The sequence below is a fragment of the Halichoeres trimaculatus genome, unplaced genomic scaffold, assembly GCF_033239565.1.
Source record: "Halichoeres trimaculatus isolate MK-OKI-2021-1 unplaced genomic scaffold, fHalTri1.1 fHalTri1_scaffold_10, whole genome shotgun sequence".
Taxonomy (NCBI): Eukaryota; Metazoa; Chordata; class Actinopteri; order Labriformes; family Labridae; genus Halichoeres; species Halichoeres trimaculatus.
Genome location: NW_027437187.1, coordinates 11,001,297 through 11,027,281, shown reverse-complemented (window position 1 = coordinate 11,027,281; position 25,985 = coordinate 11,001,297). Strand labels below are relative to the sequence as shown.

The following is a 25,985-nucleotide window of genomic DNA, read 5'->3' as shown; positions in this document are numbered from 1 at the left end:
TTCTTTTTGCTGAACAGCTCCACGTCATGTGAGCAGAAGAATTAAGGGGGGGGCGTTGTGTAGCTTGTTTTATACTTGACGCAGTGGTAGGTCCACGCGACTTTGTGCAGATGAATTATGTCATTTAGGAGCCTTGTCCCCTAAAATTTCTAACTTCTGTGCATCTCCGCGTGGACAAACAGGAGCTCCTGGTATCCACAGTACAAAAATACTGGTATGATTCATCACACAGAGATCACCATGATAACTGTGTGATGAACAACTCCTGGCCTGAAATTGCAGCCAAACTCGGCAGAGAAGAAGAATTAGCGAAAAAAGAAGTTGTAGATGGTGTAAACAATTTCTTCTCCTCTAGTTAAGTACTGTGGTAGACATACATTTGCGATACACCGCGTTGGGAATGGACGCCGTGTGGAGTAGTGCTGCACGATTTGGGGAAAAAGTGCGATTTGCGATTAGGTGGACAATATTGCGATTGCGATTGTGCTTGCGATTTAATAAAAAAAGTTGTGTCATGATGAGTCTACAGACTTGCTTGGTTATCATGGAGAAAAATCTGAATTGCATGTGCTGACATTGCGATTGTGATTGCGACGATCGTGCAGCCCTAGTGTGGAGTGTTAAAAAGTAAAAAAGTCACATGTGCGCTCTCTCATGCAGTGAGAACAGAGGCAGCAGTAAACAAAACTGAAGGATATGGTTTGGTTTTGGATGTTGAAAATCCCTGCAAAGCATGTTGGAACTGTTTGGTATCTTTCCCGGAAGAAGTTGTTGACCTGTTATTTAAAGGATTTTAAGCTGGGAAGATCCAGTGCATCATCATTATCAGAGTGAATAGGCAAATATGATGAAGCTTTGTCTGAGAAATTCATATTGACATATAAAAAAGAGACAGGTAAAAGCTACTGAGGATAATTACACCACATATAAACCACATGAACAGTTTTTTCGGTTAGCTACTTACTGCAATAAATATCCCACTCGGTCCATTGAAGTTATCAATCCAACCCTGAAAGATGGAGAGAAGAGCTGCATAAATAAGAACAGAAATAAACTGATTCACACATAAAATGTTCAACCCTCTGAAAATTTTGAAAATAGTTAATAATTTGCTGACATTAGTATTTGTGATGGAATAAACTGTTTTTTTTTACTCTTAAGTTAACAGGATGATGAACTCTCCTTGTAAAAGTCTGATTCATGTGAAACCTAAAATGCTGTCTCAAACTTCTTGAAACCAGCCAGTGGTGCACTAGTCCCACTGCTCACTACGCTGACAGACCAGGAGAAGAAAAGGTGAGCCGAGCGTCTTCACTCCACATTCCTCACATTCCTCCTCCCACCACCACCATGTTCTGTGCTGCTGCTACCAACGCGCCAGAGCTGGCAGCGCAGGCAGAGAGCTTTTAGAAAATACACACAGGGGAGTGTTGTTCAAACTTGGATTGACTCCAAAGGAGTCACCGCCAAAGATTTTTGGTCACAGATACTCCAACCTGATTCTTTCAGTATCAAAGTTTAAACTCTGGTTTATGAGTCATAGTGGAGGCAAAGCAGAGTACACGACCTGATCCCAGAGCAGCAAGTTTTTATTTCATCACCTGGAGTTTCTGGAGGTCTTTGTGAAAAGAGATCTCTTTGATAACCAGATCTCAAAGTTTTGCATGAAAGAGAGCAGCTTTTAACATTTTTTCCTTTTTTCTTAAAACCATGTTCCCGAAATATTTTAGTCTTTAGTTTTTAAATGAGGAAATTCATTAAGAATTCCCTCTATTCAGACTAGCCCAAGCCCAAAAAACCACCAAAAGAGCCTCTAGCTGTTGAGTGTAATCTACAATTTGTCTCCCTCTTTCTGGGTTTGTTTTAACAGCATCACAAACGAATCCGGGACTCTGAAGAAGTTTACTACTCAGTTATTCTCCTTCCAGCTTATCATTTTAAAACATCAAACCCATTTTAACACTAATAGTCTGAATCACTTACTGGGAAGGGTTCCTGCCAGCTGGCTCCGACGATGGAAGGTCTGATGATCGCTACGTTGAGGTTTCCTGCCTCCTGCTGCACCAAATACTCAGCCAAGGCCTTTGTGTAGGTGTAAGTGTTGGGACGCTCCCCGATCAGCTTTGGGGTTAGAGCAGAGACCAGCTCATCATCCATCCAGCTGGAGAAAAAGAAAAATAATCTGATTTATTTTCTTACTGACTATAAAACACAAATGTCAGCAGAGCAGTTGGACTTCCATGTAACTGTATGCAGTCTCACAAAGATCCAAAGACTTGACTTATTGATCTGTGACTAAAAATGCAAAACTTTATCACCGCTATTCAAGAAGACAGATTTGAACCATAGTTCCAAAAAACAAACTGTTTAAAGTATCCTCTTTGTTACTTGCACAGATGCAAACTAAGCTGGAGTGTATGTTTGTTCTTGAACTAAATAAAAGTCAAAAATGCAAAAGAGGACGTCCCTGCCAAGCCCTGCAACACTCTGAATTTGACTAAACTTCTGCATGAGATAAATATTGACTCCTTAGTCAGCAGCAAGAAAAAACAAAAACAGACTGTTGCCATCTTCCTCTTGTTAGTGAGGGCACACAGAGTCTACTGCACATGGCTGTGCTGTGAAGGGTTACAGGAGATAACGCTGATTTACAGCCTAAAAGCAATTTTTCTAATTTTGAATGTGTAAGAATTCCAGGAAATAAGACAAAGTCTAATAAAGAAGATACTGTAATGTGTGGTGTAGTTTTATTTACACATACTGCTAGTGTGGATTTTCAGAACACTGGTATAACATCAGGTCTCATATTATTCCCCTTTCACACACTCTTATGCATCCACTGTCTCTTATCACTGTGGCATTTGACTCTTGGTTCTGGGCTCCTAATGTGTGTAAAACACACATTGACTCTCACAGCAGAGAAGAGAGTCACAGTTCAACACAAACCAGGGTGACATGACCAGCACCTGTAGTTTCAAACGCCATCACTTTATTAATATCACTTTTTTCCTGCACAGATGTGAACATGTAAACGCGGTATTTGTTCTGCTCTCTCTGTCAGAGCAGCTAGCTCCACCGCTAACAGCTGACTGTCACTCACAAACAGATCAAATAACATAATTATGAGGTTCACATCCATCAGACTGTTTACTGAGTGAGACACAGCCCCTCCCTTTGCAGAGTGACTGACTGACAGCAGGAGAGGAGGAATCTGAACATCTTTACAAGTTAAAGATGCTGTGAGGAGGATCTGTTTTAATTGGACTGCCTCGCCACCTTCTGGCCTGGAGTCTCACGCACACTGTCGTAAAGATGTGACTTTTAACCATGCAAGTGTTTATTTTGGACCAAATTTTCTTTGCTCAAGACTACTGTTACTGGACACAATGCGACAAGGTAAGGTATTTATCAGTACAGTTATGTAGCCCTGTTTGTACCATACGTCAGTGGCCTGCCAAATGTAGCGCTATGAGTAGCCCAGTGCTACAACATATCCGTAAGCTAACGTGACAACAAGCAAACTATCACTGTGTACAGTAGTTTAGCCAAAGTGTGGATTACGATCAGTATATATTTGGATGGGAAACTTTTTCAAGATCATTTTGAAACTCCTCACAGCCCCTTCAACATGAATATCATTTATTATATTGTCATGATCAAAAATCAAAATAATAAGCCCTAAAAGATCTTGGTGTGGATAGTGAATGGTAGAAGGACTGACAATAAGTTAAAATCAAATAAATTAGTGTTAAAGAATTACAAAATTACTGGTATAACTCATTATTAAAAAAGTTAGTGTGATATACCGTGACACTGGCACAATCTTAAAAAATACCATGATACGTTTTTTTGCCAAACCGTCCAGCACTAATCTTAAAAACAGACATTTAATTCAATATGGTTTAATTAGGGCATGTAAACGTATGACTGTGTTCAGTTTAAATGATAAGAGTCACCAGCTGATATGGACAGATTTTTTTCAGAACTATAGCCTGGTAATCCAGTAACTTTTTACAGCAGTGACTTTCAAAGGCTCAATAAACTGCACTGGACACATGTGACTACACATAGATTCATGTAGATTCCAGAAATTCAAAACCAGTTTGAACTACTGAGTTGATTTCAGCCAGTAATTCACAGACATCAAGCTTCACTGCACCTTTACTGCACTTTCACACCGTGGCACACACTGCAAAACAAATGGAGGCATGAAGGCTGCAGCACTGGGGCCCTCACTACAAACTTCATCTTTTATGAACCAAATTTTACATTTTGTTCCAATTGCTCGTTATTTTCATAGACAAACATGAAACAAGTTTTGAAGCCTTTTGCTAACAGGTGCCATATTGAAAACTCTAAAATGAACCTAGCTTTGTTTGATTTCAAGCAAGGTAGACTGACGGGTCTCAAGCCTTTTTGCAGACAGCTACAGGACGCCCCACCTGTCACTCATGCCAGTCATGCCCTTGTATGGGCAAAACCTACAAGTGTAATAACTTTAAAAACGAAGAGTTATAAATAAAAGCAACCCTTATACAGTACATGCCGATAGAGAAAAGAGCCATTCAAAACAACAACTAAAGCTTTAAACATGTTTATCAGCGCTGTAAAAATCTCATTTCCTGGCTTGCCGTGTATGAGGTTTCTGGTGTTCTTGTCGCCAGCCTCAAACGGACTCTTAAAGAAGGGTATTTTTCTGCACTTCTTCAAAGGCTGAATATTTTTAGAACGGAGGGTGATGCTTGGTTTTAACATGGGTGTGGAAATAAAAAAGCCACTAGGTCAGTGACACACATATCTGCTCTCTGCACCACAGGTTGAAGACATCACATCCCCTTTCATAATCTACTGGTTTAACACTTAACCATGCAACCCACTGAACGTACATTTGGTTTGAAATCTGCGTGTTTTCTCTCTGCACACATCCATTCAGTTTCTCTCAAAGGCTGAACCACACTTTACATCTTATGCCTCTGCATCATCCCACTAATCTGCACTTACTCTGGAGGCTTCTAATGCTTCACTGATCTCTCCCTCCGCAGCTGAGGCTGGCAGCTTCTACAACGTTAGTGCTGCTAAGCAGCTGTTGACTCTTCAGTCATGGCTAAGCTGACATGCTCACTGTGTTACTGACATTAATCATGATCAAACCGTCCTGTAGCAATCTAGAGAAGTAAAGATTCTTTGGAGAATCCTCAACCACAATCCCATTAAACTGTTCATGTTAACAAGACAAACTCACAATCACCACAACAGAGTGTTCCCAGTGCAGTGGCTGTTAATGAGGGAGCAGTCCAGATCAACTTACTCCAGAGAATCAATGAGCTTGCGGTAGTCTATCGGGGGAGGGTAGACGATTTCCTCGATGAGCTCTCTGTCACAGTTGGCGTAGGCTGTGGAGACGTGAAGAAACACCTCCAGGTGCTTCATCCTGCGGGCCAGTGCCAGCATCTTTTGGGTTGCCAGGACATTCAGCTGCATTGCATCTCTGAGAGGAGGAAGAGGAAAAAGGAAACATTATGTGTAGGTATATTCAGCAAACGACACAGCTGAGCCTGACAAAGTGACTGCAATGATCCAGGACTGTGCAGGATTCTCCACAACCAGTGAATCAGCTTTTTGTTCTCAGTGATGAAGGGCTGAAGACTGATTTTTAAAAAATGTTTGTCTGTATTGTAAGGTCAAATGTAAGACGAGAACATGCCTACCAACTTTTACCAAGCTGGGATGTAACTAACCTTGAACAGAAAAAGTGAATACTGACAAGTTATTCTTTTTCCTCAGTTAAATTAAGTCAGGCTGCACTTCCAGGGCTTACTAACATGTTACATCTCATTTGTTACATCCAGACCAAAACATAAACAGAGTAACACTGCTCAAAATATTCATGGCTTATACTGATCAACATTTAAGTGGAAATGTTTTTGTTATTCAACTTCTTTTGTTTCAAAACCAATCAATCTGTTTAAGTACAGATAATGCAAAAAGCAATTTGATGAGCTCAAACAGAGGATGGATGGATGTAAAGTCACAATGCTGGATGTTCATATCACTCGTGCAGATACTACTGCATATTCATATGTTGTATGTTCATAATCTGTCCGTAAACTGACGTCTCAGAACGTCTAAGAATAGATATACCATGGCATCTTCATGAGACTTGCTGAAATGATGAGGTCACCGCATAAGGATCTCCTAACTGGTTCATGACTCTCAATTGTTTTAGTGTTCATGACTCGTTTGATGGTAGGGCCTAAAACACCAAGGTCTGAACATAGGACAATCTGACTCAGACTGGCCAATCAGAGAGAAGGGAGTTTGAGGAGCTTTTAAGTGAGAGCAGTTAAAAAAAGTGTTTTAGAAATTATAATTGTCTTTTAAAAAAAAAAAATGAGAAAAAAAAGGACTTTTTTTCTGCTATTAATCATGTAAAGCTACCGCAGGGTAAAGGTATTTGCACACTGAGTCTGTTCTTTTCATCCGAAACTGACACGTTACATAAGAATTTATTCCCATATTATGTCAATCACACTTTTACACTCATGCCAAAACTTTTGTCTGTCATTTTTTTTTCGGAACAGGTTCGTTTTTTTTTTGTGTATTCACATCCGCCCAGCTCGATTCATGGGTACTTTGACAGTTCAGAGACGCTGTAGGCTACTCGCTTCATCACATTCTCATATTTTCTGACATATTTTCTCTACACATTCCTGGCTTTGTTTAGATGATAAATGAAGACTTGTGTAGATGTGTGTGACAGTGTTTTTGTGTGCCTGTCCCTGTGTGTGCACGCCATGCATACCTAAAATATACTGACAGCCACCGCTCAGCATCAATTGTTTGATGATTCCATTTTTTTCTTACTGCGAATTTTTGAAGTTAATACAAAAATAATATTGTAAATGCATCCAAAAAAAAAACTCAGTAAGCAAAGACCTTAAGGAGGGCAAAGTAACCCCTTTTTAAGAGCTGTTGGTAGGCACATTATTTTTGTGCTACTGTGGGGCTTAAGTTTTTCAAATATTGCCATATTTAGGTGACAGACACTCTGGGCGCCGTCACACTGACCATTCAAACCGCGCCGTACTCAAGCACGATTGCCCCCCACAGCGCTGTTCCCCCGCTGGGTAGTACAGCCAGCAGGTACACTACTCCAATAAGGACCAGATTAAGGTATGGCCCACCTAAGTCATCGTGAAGCGTCTGTTTACACGAAGCGCGATCTCATCAGAGTCAGCACAATGAGACACAGAGAGCACTGCTACAACTTTAGAGACTTTTTGGCTGATATTGAGTCATTTTGATCAGACACAGCCCTCGAACACTCTCACTACTATTTGAAACAATTGTCGAGAAAGGCGGTCGCTTAATAAAAAGCCTTTGGTCCTTTACAACAGCAGGAATTTCACCAATGGACTAGGGAGAAGAAGAGATCACACCCAGGCAGGCAGTACTATGTGTCCAGGAACTTCAGGGGGCAGGGTCTGCAGAGCTGAATGTTTGTGACTGGTAGAGTACCCACATCATCTGCTCTCCATCACAACATTTCCCTCATTTGATGTAATGACTCTTTCCCGAGCCACATAGTTGGAATGCGTCTCCTTCAGCTGTTACACTTTGAAGAGTGACTCTGTAAACTGGAGGCTTTCAGCTCAACACGTCAGTGGTTGTTGAGTTGGCATCAGCCGTTAGAATCTGCTAATCAGTGGTGTTGCACGATGTCCTGTTTTTATGGACTCATCTTTGTTTGCCCCTCTACTGCCTGCTGGTCTGATGGTGTATCCCAATATCTTACAGTGTGCCACCATCAACACTGGCCTGATTTGCATAAACTACAGGAGACTTTTAGTCTCAGTGGAACCTTTAGATCTTCAGTGAGAAGTCCCTGAAACAAAGATTTCTGGTATTGCTATGAAAAAGTGAAAAAAAGTGAAGTGAGAGACTAAATTATCCAGACAACAAAATCAATGATCAATATTTAATTGTCCAAGATTAAGTAGTTTGGTTAAAGAATGATGAACATGAATTAATTGTTTCCTCCTGAGATTTGTTTCCAATTAATCATCATTTATTTCCTGCTCACGATCAAGGATAAAGTCAATTTTGGACGCGGTCACAATGGCAAACTGTACAGTGCTAAAGCACGATTCAGCCCTAAAACATGTTTTGAATGGCCAGTGTGACGTAACCGTGCCGTACTTGAGCACAATTCACTTTCTGCTTTGACACGCTTCAGAGAGGTGGTCTTCAGCATGGTTTACTACAAGCATAGGGACAGCGATCCATGACGTATGTTCCCTGCGAGTTCATCTTTTGACAATCATTATAAACAAAGAGGGCTGTTAGAGGCCTGTGTCAGGCCAAAACAACTTACCATAAGTCAAAAAGTCCCTAAAAGTTGTAGCAGTGCCTTCTGTGTCTCATTCTCTCTGATGAGATCGCGCCTCATGTAAACTGGCACTTCACGTTGACATGGGCAGGCCACGTGTGTGTGTGTGATACCCGATAAAGTCTGGTTTATATCAGAGTACTGTGACCACTGGCCTAACTCTCCAGCTGGGTAACGGCGCTGTGGGTGGGGGGCAATCGTGCTTGACCACAGCACGGTTTGGATGACCAGTGTGACCACGCCCTAAGTCAGTCTGCCCCGTCCTACTGATCAAACTTGTGCACCACTTGCATGTTAAGGCAGAACAACAATGATCTTATACAGTGCATGTAAGAGTTAAAAAGATTTATTGGTACAGTTTTTTTCTCCTTTAAGCTGTTGTGTGTAGTTCAACTGTGCTCAGGCATTACGATCCAGTTTACAGCGAACGACAAAATCTGTTCCACTTGTCTGCTGTTAGTATCATTACATGCAAGTGGCTGTAGCTCTACAGATAATCACTGATCTAAAAGGGTGAAATCAACAAAATATTAAGAATTGACAAACACACATCATTAAAACCATGAAGCTGAGCAGAGTAAACTGAACTCTTACTTGAGCGGCTCGTTGAAGCGGATGGTGGCAGCACAGTGAAAAACTACGTTGACGTTCTCGACCAAGATGCTCTGATCCTCTTTACTCAGATCCAGCTCCGTAAGAACCAAGTCGCTGTTCACTGCTGTGATCTTCTCTGCAAAGTCTGGCTGCTCCTCCTGCACCCTCTCAAACAACTGAGAGGGGAAACCAGAAGAGCCAAAGTTAAACACAGTTCAACTCACTTATTAAATTTCTAAGGTGTAGTCTAATCACACGCTACGTTGGAAGACAGTTAATCCATCATCATCTTGATCACATGCAGCAGTAAATCATTTGTTACACACGTAAACAAAAGTGACGTAATAATGCATGTCCTCTTGCAAAACAATTGACATTTTTAAACAAGGAGGGACACTTCTGCTCAGAAAGGTGAAGGTTTTAAGAAGCTTTAAGGGTTGTACAGGGCATTGTAGCGAAAAAAAAGTTTAAGAAAAATTTGGAACTTTGTCAAATCAAGCTCTGATCTAATGTACACCCAAGTGATGCCACTCTTTGCCCTCACACTTCCTCTTTTACACTCTCAAACAGCCGTCATGACACCATTTAATCTTTTAGCACTGTTTAAGTCAAGCCCGAACTGAATCATCGGTTCTAGACTGAGCTCCCAGCATGCCTTATTGTTCATTATTACCCTTTTATTATTCCAACTAACCTGCACTGATTGGTCAATACCCCTTGACTATGATTATCAATTCTGAATAGCAAAGGCGATGCTTGGGACACCACATATGTCACACATAACAACCAGATCCCTGGAAAGGAGTCATGGCTTATCAAGTACAACAATTAAGATGTCACTTGCTGTTGGACAGTCTGTCAGAAACATGACTTTACTGTTGCATTGGAGGAGAACTTAGGAGGATATGTGCAATATGTAACTCAATGATGGCACAACTTTGGATCTTTTTTTAATGGCTGATAAGTCAACAGCAGGGGGAAGGAGAAGGAGACAGGAAGTGGTAAAACAGCAAAGACCAGGGTGTTAAAACGCACAGGCAGCTGAGTTAAAGAGAAGGTGACCAAACTGAGGAGACATGAAGCAACCACAAACAACTCAGTGTGGGCTCTAGCAGTGTTAGAGAAGCGCTGAGTGTGAGAGAAATGTCAACAGAGAAGTTACAAGGTCAAGTATTTGGTTATTACAAAAATAAAATAAGATGTGCTGCTGTTATTTTCCTGCATCTGTTAAATATGCCTGCAGAAGAACACTGCTGTACTTAGACTAATCATTATTTTACATGTACACAAATTTTCCCCTCTTTTTCAGTAAAATGGTCTGTGCCTATTGGTCTATATGTAAGCATTTTACTTATTTAATCTTAATTTTATCTTATAAATTTTTAAGTTCATTTGTAATGCTTCAAAGGTTTCATCAGCTGATGTGCTGTTTTTATCTAAAGCACACTGAGTTTCCTTGTGTATGGGATATGTTATTGGAGTAAAGCTCCCTTACCTTTACCTGAATGAAACTGCCTAGTATAATGTCAATTCAATTAACCCAAGATAAAATGCTGAAATCAATACAGTGCCATGGAGACGCTACAAAACGGAGAAACTAAAGAAACTATTAAATCCTTTAAAGGTCCCATAGTATGCAAAATTCCCAGCCTGTCTACAAACACCCCTGAAATAAGAAAATTCTATTGTCTCCTTCTCTTCTTGCTCCAGACAAAGTTTGCTTTCAGGACACGTGTGCTCAAACACGCAGAGCTGAGATCTACCCTGCATGACGTCATGATCCTAAAAAAGTAACTCCTCCAGGCCCGCCCCTTGTACTGCCCCTTCTGTGCAGCGTGCTTTTCACCTTGGCTGCTCAAGTAAAATAAACATGAGGAAGGTACGAGCAAAGCACGGCGGTTGCTCTGTTGTTGGCTACACAAAAGATCATAGAAGTCTTTTTTAAACTCCATCATCTGAGGTTTTGAAGCAGTGAATTGATTTTATTTTTGATGGAGATGCTCCCACAACAACTCCTAAAATGTTGTGTGTGTGTGTGTGCTCACCATTTCACTTCGGATTGCTTTCTCAACGAGGGCCAGTACAAAGCAGGATTCACCAAGAACCTGAAGCTGAAGCATGGATCTGTAACTGTCTGTGACCCAGCTACATACGTGGAAGCTGTAAGTTTTACTAATTTATGTTACTTTACCATATGCTCTACGCAGCATGAAAGCCTGATGAATGTGGTTTTAGCATGGCAGCTAACGTATGTTACTGTTTGTATTTAGTTTCTTTACACTACATAACCACACATGAGTGAATAATATCAGGGGACATTGAAGAGAAGACATATGGACATATTTTTCACGTGAAGCTAGCTTTATTTACATAATGTTATCTTTTGTTTGGACGGATGTGACTACTTGTCGCGGTAGGCCCCCGCGGAGCTAATGTTGTGCTACAGGGTAGCGAACACACTCTCAGCTGTTATTATGGACGCTAAGACCACAGTCACCACTAATGTGTGTGTTACTGCTGCAGTTTAGTTTGCAATCCAGGAAATAACTGGATTTTGAGGCAAAAAACTTTAAATTGACTGTCCTGGGATCTCTGAGACTTATTTGAACTTGATGAAAAGTTGTATAATATGGGAGCTTTAAATGATTTTTAGATTTTCAGGTATCAACCTCTCGTTTGTATGTTTAGTTCATAGCTTGGAGTTAACAAGACTGACTAAAATTGGTGGTGTCTCTCCCTGTCCGTACTCTGTCCAGCATATTCACAGCTAACTATACATTACCATTTTCATGTTGAGGCTTTTACTTTTTGAGGATTTAGTTTCAGATTTTTTGGTCCTGATTCAGCCTCAAAAAACGACCTGAAACCATTTTGTTTAGTGTAACTCATTCAAATGCTTCTCACCTTGCAGTTGATCATTTCAGTGATGCGTGCCTGAGGACTCTGACCAGCTTTGGACCGGACCATCACGTAGACCATTTTGACCCCTGGACAGGACCTCAGCAGCTTCTCCAGCAGCACCTATAACAATGAGCAAGTAAGAGTTAGAAATCTTTTATTTCTCTCTGTAGACCATTCAGTTGACACTGGAGGTGCGAAACACATACAAAAATAACTTCCTCTTGTTTGTCACTTGCAGGAGTTGAGTGAATTTGGTATGTGGTGTCACATTTAATTCTCAGTCTACAGCATCGTATTATCAGACTCACATACCTGAGGATCAAACCTGACTACTGTTTTGGAGGGTAAAAGAGGAACAGATGAATGATGTACCCATGATGCCTCACTCATTTTCTAACAGCTAAGAGTCCACTTAAAGGCATCAAAAAGAGGTTTGATGACAATTCATAGTTGGTCACATTTCTTTGTTCAGTTTTGCTATTTCCTCAGGGAGTACTGTACCTTGCCCATGAAGCCTGTTGCCCCGGTTATCAGCACATTTTTCCCTTCATAGTATTCTGGGATGTTCACCATGATGTCTGCAGTCCTGCTCAGAGAGCTCCTCAGCACCACTCCACCTGAGAATAAAAAAACAGGACAAACATGAGGAAAGAAAGGACAGACTCTGAACAAGCTTAAAGCGGAGACTAGAAATGAATATAACTTGAACGAGCTTTAACAGGAGGGAGGTGAAGGAAGGAAGGAAATGAGGACCTGTGAATACTTCAGTGTGTCGTCAGACCTGCCCTGAGCAGTTATTTTTACCAATGAGCCATGTCCATCGTCACTGAGTCAGAACACAGTGAAGGCTGGGTGACAAATGTTCAACCATTCAAGTTTGAGCTAAACTTAAACAATCAACAGAAAACGTGCAGAGCTTGAATAGATGTTTCAGATTAGAGTTAACTCCTGCTGCGTGTGGGTTATAATGCACATCACAAACCGCTTAACCCCCGTTTTCAGCCTGTGCTCTGTGTCTCTCCTGTTCAGCTTTCTTCTGCTTTTCTGTCCTTTTACGTTTTGACAGTCCAGCTCCAGTATCTGTCATTATAACAAAGCAAATCCAAGAAGAAGTTTTTTCCTCAGAGAAAAAAGGGACAGTGCTAAACTTTATGAGCTGGCACAGAAAATCTCCAGGAAAATCCAACCTGACCACTGAGAAACAGAAACAGAAAAAAATCACCTAATTTAGTGCAGATAATCTCATTTTAAAGTGAGACTTATTTGATGCTCCAGAATCTGTGTCACATAAAAGCAGTAAAAAAAACCCACTAAGTTCATATCAGTTTAAAATGTTGACTCTATGCACTACCGTATTCAGCCTTATCTCTGTGATTATGTTGGCTCTCGAGTAAAATGACAGTGAAGAGCTGATAACAGGCCACTCAGGTGATAACTCATTTAATCATTAACCTACGTGTTGTTCTTACTGCCTGACCTTATATAACACTTATCCTGGCTGTATGAAGCCTTAATCTGCTTTTTGAAGATACTGAATATGCAAATATACGGCCAAACTCACATCACTGAATTTAACAGTGTGAACTCAGTTATAGTTCACACTGCCCACCCGATTAATCGGGTGGGCTCTAATATAAATACAATAAATAGGATATATAAATTTATATAAATACAATAAATAGGAAAAATAGGAAAAACACAGTTCATATGTTGACAGCAATTTAAATCACAGAGACATTTGTACCAATGTTTCCAGTAGCAGGATGTGAACCTCGTGTTGCTCATTGTGAGCTGAGTAAGCGACGTTGTTATTTCATTGTCGACCTAAAATGTGGGCACATTGTGATGAACAAACATGTGACTTGCCCTCAACCATCGAGGTAATTTATGAAATATCCTGAAAGGATCATTATAAGCTACCTGTAGCTTTTTCATTTTAGCTTTACTGTACTGCACCAGGAATGAGCAGTGTACAGTGGAGTACAGTAAGCTCTAAAAAGCCCAATTTTAGCATTTTCTGTACACATCTGAACGTTTTAGCTTGTGCATACAATTTGCAGCACTGACACTGAACATCATCATCACACATACCACTTCTGATAATGTGCCCTAGGTATTTGACTTTTTTCACTGCACTGTGGACTTGATCAGAGATAAGGAGGAATGGAAACTGCTGCTTCTGATCATCTTTTGTTCTCACTATCATTACTGTGTGCACAACGCAGAAATATCGAGAACGTTGTCGGCTGATTGGTCAGTTTCACAAGGAAACAAAATCATTCTCACAGTAAATAAGTACAGTAAATCCTTGTTTTGCAAACTGAACAACACTTCTCTGCATGACAGCCCCTAAGAAACTAAGTGTCACCAGTTATCAAGATTTAACACACCTACGTGTGTTTTTCTATTAATTTCAGTAAATCTGATCCTCTTTGGTCACAGTCATGTAGGATTCAGCGGGTAATGAGGTGAGCTGGATCTCTAAAAGGGAACAGAAGCTGTGACTTAATATCGCTGCAATTAAACCCTCTGTTCTTGTCCCACTAACTGGTGTGGGTTTCTATTGTTTGACCTGCTCGAGCTTTCAACGCTTCAGTGCCCCAGTAGTTACAGTTAAACCAGTTTTTCAGCTTGGCACACAGGTAACTTTGTACACGCTGACATTTCACCAGGTGCAGTGTGGCCAATTAAAGTTTAACAAAAAGGAAACTTTTCTCAAAATCCACAAAATGAAAGCACCAAATACTGAGCTTAAATAAGATGTTTTAGAAGTTTGTGGAATCCTGTCATGAGCAAAGTCCAAAAACTTAGTTTGGATACAGGGTGTCACATCATTACATTTCTACTTATTTTAAATCAAGGAAAACATTATGTTAACTTTTGCAGTGAGAGTAAATGTTTCTACACAGCATCACATCAAAAGTACCAAATACAACATGTACATTCATTCAAAACGAAAAAAAATTATCTGGTCTAACTTTGCTCTGTGTTTTGCAGACACGTTCTAAAGCTTTGGCCAATGCTGCAGATATAATTTGTGCTGCATCACATCCTTTGCCAAGTGCCCTGCTCCAGCAGCAATCCTGTCAGACCCCAAAACAGTGACTGCAGCAAAACTGTACTCTGATGAAGGTGGCTGTGAATGTGTGAAATCGTCACAGAGAAAAGGATGAAAAAGAAAACCTAACTCAATCTCAGACCTTGATCATTTTATTGCTTCTTGCAGCAATCTGACAGAAGCAGCCTTAATGTGACTGCAACGGCCCAAAACTTCAAACTTACACAACAAGACTAGGGATGTTTCAGTTTGACAGTATGCAAATGTATCGGATCAGGTGTAATAAAAGAAAAAAATGAGTAGAGAAACCCGTCAGATCTGATTTGCCTGAATCACTCTTCACAGCATGTCGTAAAGAAGCCACCTCTTTACGACAGAGGCAGGCTGAGCAGCACATGTCCCGCAAACAGAAGCCCGAGTGTGAAAGTGAGACTGGTCAGCAGCATGTTGTAACCTCAGCCGTGTGGAGGTATTTTAGGCTCAAAGATGAAAAAGCAGAACAGCTGAGAGCCATGTCTGGAAGTTGTGTCTCAAAGAAACAGAAGCACTGGAAACTACAAACAGCAAATTTGACGATACACTGGAGCCTTGCAAAGAGTCCAACAAGGAAACGAGTACCAGAAGGAAAAGCCAGAACAATGAGAAGAAATCAACAAAACAAGAAAGGAAGCCTGAAAGGAGCAGTTATGGCTTGTCAGCTGTATTATAAAGTACAGGTAGACTGTTACAGCAAATATAAACCTGTTTGCAGCCTGGTTCAAAAATCAGTCTGGGTGCTAATTTCTAGCTAATAGCTAATTTCTCCATTGTCACATTTTGCATTAGAGCTGAACAATATGTCATATCTTGACATTAATGCCAGATCTCCTCAATACAATGTGACTATGGGTTCAGGTAAAACAAAGCAGTTTTTAGAAAAATAAAAAAAACGTAGAAATATGATAGGATGTGGAAATTGTGGCTTTATTGATAAATACTCACTCTCAGACATCAACATTAACAGTACTCGCGAAGGCTGCCGATACCAGCAGCCAATACTCCAGGCAAAATAATCTTACATCGAGTAAGTCCTCCTTGCCAGTAGTTGGCGCTATATTTCTGTGGTTTAACACCACAGCAAACGTGCGTCAGGTCCTGTTCATACAACATGAATAAACCAGAGAGAGTTAACAGTTAAACTGTTTTATTCTGAACTTCAGCCTATTCAAAATAAATACTTAAACTCTTGGAGTTGCAAGTTATATTTTGAACTTTTATTTATAACCAATCATAAACTCAGAGGGTTTTTGGTGTTTTATTTTGGACTTAGTGGCAGAGCGACTGTGCTGTCTTTGTTCAGAATGATCTATCACAGTTAATTGAAATTCTGTGTACCAAAAGTACTAGTTGTATGGGTAATCGGTATCGGTGAGTACTCAAGAGGGAGTACTTGTACTAGTATCAGTCTGAAAAAAAGTGGTGGCTCCTAATCAGAAATAGACAGGCGATGCCAAGGATACTACTGACACTTTATACAGTGGTCTGCAGGGTTTATATAAGCCATGGGCATTTAAAGCTAAAGCACTATTCAATAGTCACTGGCAGGTATGGAATGATTGGTCATCTGAGGAAACCCACCATTATTACCAGTCACCAGTAAAAACAATGCAAAATTGAATTTTTTTAGCCAACATGGTACATTTCTCATCAAGTAAGATTAAGTAATGCAGATTGGATTACAACAAACCTTGGCCTATACCTTGTGTACCTGTGTTGTTAAATGGCTTTAACTATACCTATAAAAATAGAGTCACTATGGAGCCACTCAAAGCACGTCAATAAATTCTGTTGTCATGTAACAGTGGGCATTTGCTCCCATTAGGACTAATGATAGGCATGTGAAGAGTGTACTGTGAGCTCAGCAGCATGATTAAAAGACTCCAGGCTAATTAGAAATCAAACACACATACACACAAAAAAGCAGGATGTTTTCACGTAGAGCAGTATCACAGCATTTCTTTTTTCACATTTTATGTTACAGCCTCATTAAAAATGGAATAAATTATTTTTTTCCTCAAAATCCAACTTGAACACCACATGATGACAAACTGTTTCTTTTTTTTCAATTTACAAAGCAATTTGAATATTGTGCCACAAGCTTGGCACGCCTATTCTTGGGCAGTTTGGCCCACTCCTTTTTTGCAGCACCTCTTAGACTCCATCAGGTTAGATGGGGAGCATCGTTGCACAGTCATTTTCAGATCTCTACAGAGATGTTTGATCAGATTCAAGTCTGGGCTCTGGCTGGGCCACTCTGTTGTTGTCCTGTTGAAAGATGAACTGTCACCCCAGTCTGAGGTCAAAAGAAGGTTTTCATCTAGGATGTCTCTGTTCATTGCTGCACTCATCTTCCCCTCAATGATGCTACCACCACCATGCTTCACTGTAGAGCTGGTATTGTTCAGGTATAGAGCGGTGCCTGGCTCCCTTCAAACATGACACCTGGCATTTATGTCTCATCAGACCAGAAGATTTTCTTTCTCATAATCTGAGAGTCCTTCAGGTGCTTTTTCGCAAACTCCAGGCAGCCTGCCATGTTCCTATTACTAAGGAGTGGCTTCTGTCAGGCCACTCTAACACACAGGCCTGATTGGTGGACTGCTGCAGGGGTGGTTGTTCTTCTGGAAGTGGTTGTTCTCTCTCCACAGAGGACCATTGGGGCTCTGAAAGAGTGACCATCAGGTTCTCGGTCACCTTCCTGACTAAGGCCCTTCTCTCCTGATTACTTATTTAGACAGGGGGACAGCTCTAGGAAGAGTCCTGGGCCCGTATGCATTTCCAGCCATTATCAAGGAACCCAACCATTTGTTCCGACGGTAAAAAAAAAAAACAATAAGCAGTATGTATAACGGTGGTAGACCCCACCATAACAAGCACAAACAACAGGATTAAAGCACTTAGTTGGCTGTTCAAAGGCGGACATCGTGCAGTGCATTACTGTTTAAGACAAAATATACAAAGATAGCTGACAATCCTTTGAAAAGGTGGCACTCAACAGATGAGATAAGGGAAGTAATTAAGATTTCAAACTGACAAGGCTCGCTGCCATCACTTTAACAAGTTCGATTCGGTCTTTACTTTTCTGCATCTGGGTCATCACAAGATGTGTGTGGTGAAATGTTGGAGTTACTTAAATGTTTGTAGAGTTATTTGTGGAGTTAGTGGTGTATTGCTGCAGCTCTTGTTTCTCAAAGCAGCTTTCAAATTGATTATTTAATTTTAAGGTCTTCTGCTAAGCGCTTAGATACACTACATGCATTTACTCTGTTCAAGATCGCCAAACTTTCCCTTTCTCTTTGTTTATTTGATTGACTAGCTGATAATGGTACGTTCAGACACATGGTCCCATTTGTTCAATGACTGAACGGACCCTGATTTTAAACTTCTTCCATTTACGAATGATGAAGGCCACTGTGCTCACTGGGACATTGAAAGGAGCAATTTTTTTTCGCTACCTTTCCTGGATTTGTGCCCTATCTCAGAAGTATACAGATAATTCCTCTAACTTCAGGCTTGGTTTGTGCTCTGACATGCACTGTCACCTGTGGGACCTTGTATAGTATTGCTGGGACAATGTGCTGTTCATGTGATTCAATTCTATTACGGTTTCTGGGGTGCCAATCACGATTTAAATCACGATTCTTCTATATTAATTTTTGGCATTTTAGTTTGCTTTTTTTAACACCAGACCAAGTGACAAAAGTTAAATGATGGTAATAATGTCTACAGACTATATCAGGAGCCATATTTTCCCATAAAATGCACATCATCTGAGTCAGAGAGAAACAATTCACCCTCTGCTGGGGAAATGTGGTTCCTATTTTCCAATCCACTTTATAAACAAAGACTGAAATGAAGAATTTTAATTTGAAAAATAAATCTTTTTTTGACAAAGAATCTCGATTTAGATATTGACAATCAAAAAATCCTGATGTGTTTTTTTTGCAATTTTTTCTACCATTTCAACAGTAGACAGGTGCATGCTTTTCCAAATCATGTCCAATCAACTTATTTCACCACAGGTGGGCTCAAATTAAGCCAAAGGAACAAGTCAAGGGTTAACAGTGGAAACGGGATGCACAGAGCTCAATTTTGAGCTGTGTGGCAATGGGTGTGAATACTTATGTACATGTGATTCCTAAGTTTTTCTTGGCTTTAATAAATTAACAGAAAATTATGAATAAATAAATAAATAAACTATTTTTTACATTGTCATTTTAGGTTGTTGTGAATATAATTTTCAGGGAAAAATGGATTTATTCCATATTAGAATCAGACTGTAACATAATAAAATGTGGGGGGAAAAAGTGAAGCGCTGTGAAAACTTTCCAGATGCACTGTAGCTACACAGCAGGAAGGACATCAAACAAACTGTGAAAAACACACATTAAGACTTATAATATCTCTGCAGCAAATATCTGACTGTTACACCAGCATTTTCTCTCAATGATTCATTGCTCAGAGGTAATCTTATGGCCTGTCAGCTCCTGCTCCAGCAACATCAGACTGAATCAGACTGATGCAGCGAGGGAAGGAGAACATAGGGGCATACAGATCGTTCAGAGTGAAAGCAAGGCTTACTTTCATTTCTGCAAAGCTTAAGTTTGCTTGTTTCTGATCATTCCAACCCTCTTGACCAGTTCCCTGCACTCTAAGGTCATGACAACTGATCTGTCTCTGGAGACATACTGATCTATCCAAACATCGGCCTGTTCTGTCAACCTGCTGACAAACAATAGTCCATCTGCAAATCATGTGTCATACACTGACATCAGCAGAGGTCACCTGTTGGACAGAGTCTGATATAAATCTGAGGAGTATTTAAGTGTCTAAGAATTAGGGGTGGGAGGAAAACAAGGATGTATTGAAGTATCAGGATTTTTTAATTTAAAATTGTGACTCTTTTTTTTTTTTTTAATTTAAATCCTTCATTTCAGTTTTTGTTTGTTGGGAAAAAGTTGATCCCCTGAATAAATCATAAAAGCTGACTCTCGTGTAATGTGCATTTTTGGGGTAGGGATATAGTCTGTAGATTTAAACGTCATTATCAACTTTTCACTGGGTCTAGTTTTAAAAAAGAAAACAAAAAATCAGAAATATCTAAGAACTGCAATATAAAGCAATCTAGCATCCCAAAAGTCATACAAGAATCGTATCAGAAGAAAAGCATATCGTCACAGTCCCAACAATGAAAGATCAGTAACACGGGGTTGGTAAGACACACTTCAGAGAAAATTTAAAAGGAGGGACTTCAAGCAACAATTCAAATCCATCAAATGTCATAGCTCTTTTGTTTGAAAAGGAGGACACAAAGTAAAAGAGTCATGGAAAAAACAACCTGAAAAGCCTTCAGGCTCCACCCAACAGGCTGCAGTGTGGCTGTGATTTATGTTGACTGTTATAAAGCTTTTCACAGGTTACTTAACTTATATTAAATGCAGGATTAGGGCTGCAGCTATCGAATATTTTTGTATTAGAGTATTCTACTGAAAATCCCATCGATTAATAGAGTAATCGGATAAAATACATTTTTGTTTAGTGAAAGAGCAGTTATTTTTCAAATGAACATTTTTCTCTTTAAGAAATAGAATTTTCTGATACAGCATGTCAATAAGAGCACTTGCTTTGGTAGCACCAAAATTTGTAAACACACTTTGACACATTTTTTGTGCCTTGGACATCTCATCAAATGTTGAGGACCCAAATAGCACCCGTTTCCTAGAATGACCCATTAGTCTCCAAACTCCAGAAAAGAAGCTAGCTTTGTTGCTTGTTGCTATTTTGTATAAGAGGTAGCTTGAGGGATCTGAAAACTCTCTTAATATGGCCTCAGCTCTATTTGAAATACCACTCTTTGCTCTTTTTTAAATTAAACGATTCTTCGAGGCAGAGAAAATTACTCGAGTATTTTTTGTAATCGAGTACCTCGAATCATTCGAGGAATCGTTTCAGCTCTATGCAGGATTTATCATAATTTCCAAGAATAAAAAAAATAAAGCAATCATCAGACTAGTAAAACATTTACCTTATATCACCTGTTGCCAAATTAGCGAGGGTTTGTCCTGTGTTCACATCTTGTGTTGGTTTTTGAGCTTTACTTTGAGAGAGTACGACATCCCTGTCTCTGCTTATAGTCTGCATACTCAGTCAGTATTTCATCATCTGACTTCACACACACTCAGCTCCTCCTCCTGCATTTCATGAACCCTGACTAAAAGAGAATATCCAATCTGTTATATGTGAAAAGACATTGAAAGCTGTTACACTTTAAGTGTTGCTGTTCATGAAAGCTTCACCAGTAACAGCCGACTTTAAGGGATATTAAGTTTCTTCTAAGGCGGGGTGTACGAGGTACTTGTCAATAGTAAGTTAATTACCCACAAAGAATTCCAGTCAGCTCAGCTCCAATGTGAGAAACTGGATGGTGAACTGGCATGAAGTAAGACTCAGTGGACTGTGAAAGAGAGATGAAGAAACTTGTATTTTAATTAGAGAACAGCAGATGTTACCTGGTGGTGCAGGTATGTTCTCTCTGTGAGTTCTGTGTTTTTGATACTAACAAAAACACTGGTTAACTACTGTAGGTGCTCCAACTTTGTTTGTTTGAACATGGTGGGCCACGACTTGTGCAAGCATTCAATCATGCGAGTATTATGCCTGTCAACTACAGTTTGTAAAGTCAGGGTGTGTTCTGACCTGCACAACCCTAAAATTAACACACCAGTGTGCAAACATGTGACTGTAATCATCTTCACTGTGCTGCCTTATTATGGGTTATCTATACTGACTATTTCAGCAATGTCTCCACAACTCCAAAAGAAATAATCACTGGTTTCATTGATAAATTATATTTTTAGCTATCAAAAGAGCCTTAAAGGATAAGTTCAGTTTATACACTTTTTATATTGTTTATAGAATGAAGTAGAACAAAATACTCACCCAGAAGGCTTTCCTGATCCAAACAGTGCTTCGGGAGATATTTAGATCCAAAATCGTGCAGCGGTCGTCCGTATAATGGGATCCATCGGGGCATACAGCGCCGCTCCTAAAACTGCATTAATCGACCAAAAACTTGTGTTTTTCACCAACATACAAGACTTTGTTTATGTTTGCCCCTCAAAGAAAGGAGTCAGCTCTCCAGAGAGTACTGCGCATTCGCAGAGGGGCAGACGTAAACAAAGTCTTCGTCAGTTCAGAGGTCATTACAGCCACACAGCGCTGTCTGGAGTGACACAGACTGCAGCAGAGGACTAACCCGGAGCGGACCATGATGGAATATTGGTGAAAAACACGAGTTTTTGGACGATTAATGCAGTTTATAATGGATCCCATTATATGGACGTCCGCTGCATGATTTTGGATCTAAATATCTCCTGAAGCACTGCTTGGATCAGGAAAGCCTTCTGGGTGAGTATTTTGTTCTACTTCATTCTATAAACAATTTAAAAGCTGTATAAATCTAACTTATCCTTTAATGCTCTCTAGGAAAAAATCCTTTCTGACATGTAAACTTTATATTAACAGTATATATCTGGCTTTGAATTGCATTACTTTTAGGGTAATTTATTGTACACTTTTCACATTCACTTAGGCAAATACTGTACAGTTAAAATTTCAGCTGTATACTATAACTTTACAGTTAACATGCCCCTAGACTATAAAGCTAGTAAAGAGATAATACAGCAATTTATTTTGAGCTGTTAGTGTCAAAGACTGTAAAATCCTAAAACATTTTACACTGTAGGATGCAGAATTATCTGCCTATGTGACCATTATTAAAAGTTTCCACGGTCCCTTACATAATTTGTGTCTATGTGTGAGGGTATTTTGTTTGAATTTTTAAAATTCCTCTAAACAAAAGGTTTCCAAACAAGGCTGCAGGTCCAGATGCCAACACACAGCGCAGACTTGTGTTTCCTCCAGCTGCCACTGAGTCTGTGCAGAAATAAACAAAAACATGAACTCAGGAAATACAAACTGCAGGATAGTGGTGTGATAGAGCTCTGAGAAGCTTCCTTCAGCAGGCTGATGGCCTGTATAAGTCACTGCATGTTAATGCAGAAGTGGGGCAAAAACAATGCAGTTATGAGCTGCTCTCCTCAGCATAGCTCCCCAGAGAAAGAACCAAGCACTGTACTCTGTAAAGCTACGCCAAAAGTACAGCAGCTAAAACTCTACCTGAGCTCAGCCTCAGTTCTGTGAAAGAGCTACTGTAACACAGCGTACGGCGGTCAGGCAGCAAGTTGATCCCTGATGCCATATCGTCAGTCTGAATAATTGAGCAGACATATTAGCAGTCTTAAATGCAGCACCTGTGGCTCTGAGGCTCAACTACTGTGCAGGTTAAAATAGTTTTTGGATTTGTCATTATATTTTAATTTTAGTTACTTTTGACATTTTTTTCCCCATTACTGTTTAGTTTTAATTAGTCTTGGAGCGGGCATTCTAGTTTTTATTTAGTTTTAATTTTTGCAACAAGGCTTAGTTTTAGTTTTTCCATACCTTATGAACCAGGTGCAGGATTCAAAAAGGTCAGAGTAAATATTTTATAATACTGTTTATTTTCCAGTCCAACATAGTTCTCACTGCTCAGTCAACGCTGATACTGAACTGTTGGCTGCTGCTTTCAACACAAGAAAATAATATAAACTTAATATAAAGAATATAAACAGAAACTATATAAAAATAATATAAACATAAATTAAATAAAAATAATAAAAACATAAATTATATAAAATAATATAATATGAGCTTTAATAATTAGAAACTTGGACTCTGTATAAAGGCAGACTCAAATACAATTAAAATCAGACTTGCATGAAATTAAGCTATTACAGATGCTTTGATTCGTTGCTCCACTAGTCCCAGCACAGCGCACAGCCAGTCAGTGCAGAAAACAAGCACGTCCCAGTATGTTGCTGTGATGGTGCCGTATGGCGCTGACAACTGCCGAAAACTGTCGTAAAATTGGTTGGGAAAATGAATCGGATTAATTTAAATCCTAAAGACTATTAATATTGTCAAAAACTATAACTAATGACATTTTTTCCTATAATTTTAGTTTCAGTTAGTTTTGTGAACACAAGATACAGTTTTAGTTTACTTATCGTTTTTGTTTTCTTTTCTAGTTTTTATTAGTTTGAGTTAACTGCAATGTATTTTAAATTGTAGTTTTCCTTTTTAGTTTCATTTTAGTTAACTATTATAACCTTGCTACTGTGGCACATTTTCATTAAGAAAAAGCACAAAATCTGAAATGCATATAAAAATTCCAAAACAGAAACACAGAAAATTGGTAGAATCAATAATCCCACTGATCCAGAAAACAAAGGAATGAAAGGTTTTAACTGCAGTGAGAGGTGCCAACCTCCTGCCTATGATGATGTCAAAGACTCAGCCTGCTCTGCACGTGCATGGGTTTGTGTTACAACTCAAATCACCCACATGAGTTTGGCAAGACACGAGGAATGTCATGAGACCTCACTCATACTGTAGAGCTGGTCACTGTTCACACTGTGCCTGACTCTCTGTAACCCACCAGACCTACTGTCCGAGCACACACACAACACCAAATGCCTTTATGAGCTTTAGTGTAGCAGTTTGAGTGTGTTTGTGTTAACAATGAATCCAAAGTTCCTGATCTCATTGTTTTTAAACCTCATAAGGACTGCATTTCCCTTTTCACCCGCCCAAACAGGCTGCACATTGCAGCAACAGGACACATTGAACATCTCAACAGTGAAAAAGTAGTGATTTGAGAATGGTATATGTTTATGAGAAGATGCACTGAGCCAGATGTGAAAAATGAAACAGCACTTCCAACTCTAAGTGACAAAATGAAGATCTCTCACAGCTGCCTCACATCATTACCAGCCACCACTCACCGTCCATTTGCACAGCGGGCGACGCTTAAACCCACACCGACTGCTGGCTCTGACAGCCTTTCATGTGACTACTGCAAAGCCTGGACGTTCATTAAAAGTGATGTTATCCAGCTTTAAGTCGCCTTTCATGTAAAGTACCTCATGTGCTGCTGTAGCTCACCATCACTCGTCTCATTATTCATAATCCCTGGTGGGCGATAGGGTGGAAAAGACGGAGAAAAAAAGATTTTGGTTGAACACATGAAGTGGTGGCTTGGGGTGCAGTGGTGACTGATAGTAACACACCTTTAGTAGTAGGTTAGAGAGTAAGTGGTCTGCACGGTAGAGCCTCACGAAGTCAAACTTGATTCTGAAATCTGCGTTTTTGTCGATCAATACTACAGTTGTGCTCAGCTTTCCCTCCCTCCCACCTCCTGGCGCATCTCTTCCTACACGATGTCACACGTTTCGCAGCCTGTCACACTACTTAGCGCCTCCAAACCCGAGAATTCGTGCCACCGTGGAGTGGGTACACCGCACACACAGTGAGTGGACGTGAAACAAAGGCTGTACCTACCCGAAACGTCGATGTTTCCCCGGCTCAGGAACTTGTGGATTCAGTTGAGGTTGAGTGGCAGCGTGAACCGCTACGAGCGACAGAGTGGAGACTCAGCAGGAAGCCAGCAGCAGCAGAGTCTGGATGGGCGGATAAATGAACCATCGTGACGTCAGCGGGACAGCGGTCTCCGGCACAGATAGGGTAAAAAAGTGATGTATCACTCCTATGGATTTCACTTTTTTTTCATAGTTTTACAAACTGCTCTTCTGAATATGAACTGTCTCTTTTGTTGGGGCCTAAAGTATGCTCCAGTCATGATTAAGACGGAAGGAGGTTTCTGAAGCTCCACAATCTCAGCAGTTCAGAAATAATGTAAACCACTTTGCCAGATCGTGTATAGATCGTCTATAAGTCCAAAATGCCATTGCTCAGTTTGGTGAAAGACCATGCCACCTTCTACAAATTGATGTCACAACAAATTCTAACCTCTGATTAATGTATGGTGTCGTTGATGAACCATAGATACCTTGATATAGATACATGGATAAGATGCTCAAATCTGCAGTTTTCTTTTAAAGCTCC

The 25,985-nt window shown here is 40.0% G+C and overlaps 1 protein-coding gene across 2 annotated transcripts in view; it reads right to left on the bottom strand.

Moving 5' to 3' along the window:
* Positions 1 to 25,553, bottom strand: part of far1 (fatty acyl CoA reductase 1) — a 39,168-nt gene extending 13,615 nt beyond the window's left edge. The window contains exons 1-7 of one of the 2 annotated variants that reach the window (XM_074677320.1): positions 25,422 to 25,553; positions 12,386 to 12,501; positions 11,888 to 12,004; positions 8,984 to 9,159; positions 5,309 to 5,488; positions 1,984 to 2,161; positions 965 to 1,009 (exon numbers count right to left, since the gene is read on the bottom strand). In XM_074677320.1, coding sequence (XP_074533421.1) covers positions 965 to 1,009; positions 1,984 to 2,161; positions 5,309 to 5,488; positions 8,984 to 9,159; positions 11,888 to 12,004; positions 12,386 to 12,457 — 768 coding nt within the window. In that variant the 5' untranslated portion in view covers positions 12,458 to 12,501; positions 25,422 to 25,553. The remainder of the gene's footprint in view (positions 1 to 964; positions 1,010 to 1,983; positions 2,162 to 5,308; positions 5,489 to 8,983; positions 9,160 to 11,887; positions 12,005 to 12,385; positions 12,502 to 25,421) is intronic. The other variant, XM_074677319.1, reaches the window with a different exon arrangement.
* Positions 25,554 to 25,985: the final 432 nt, after the last annotated feature.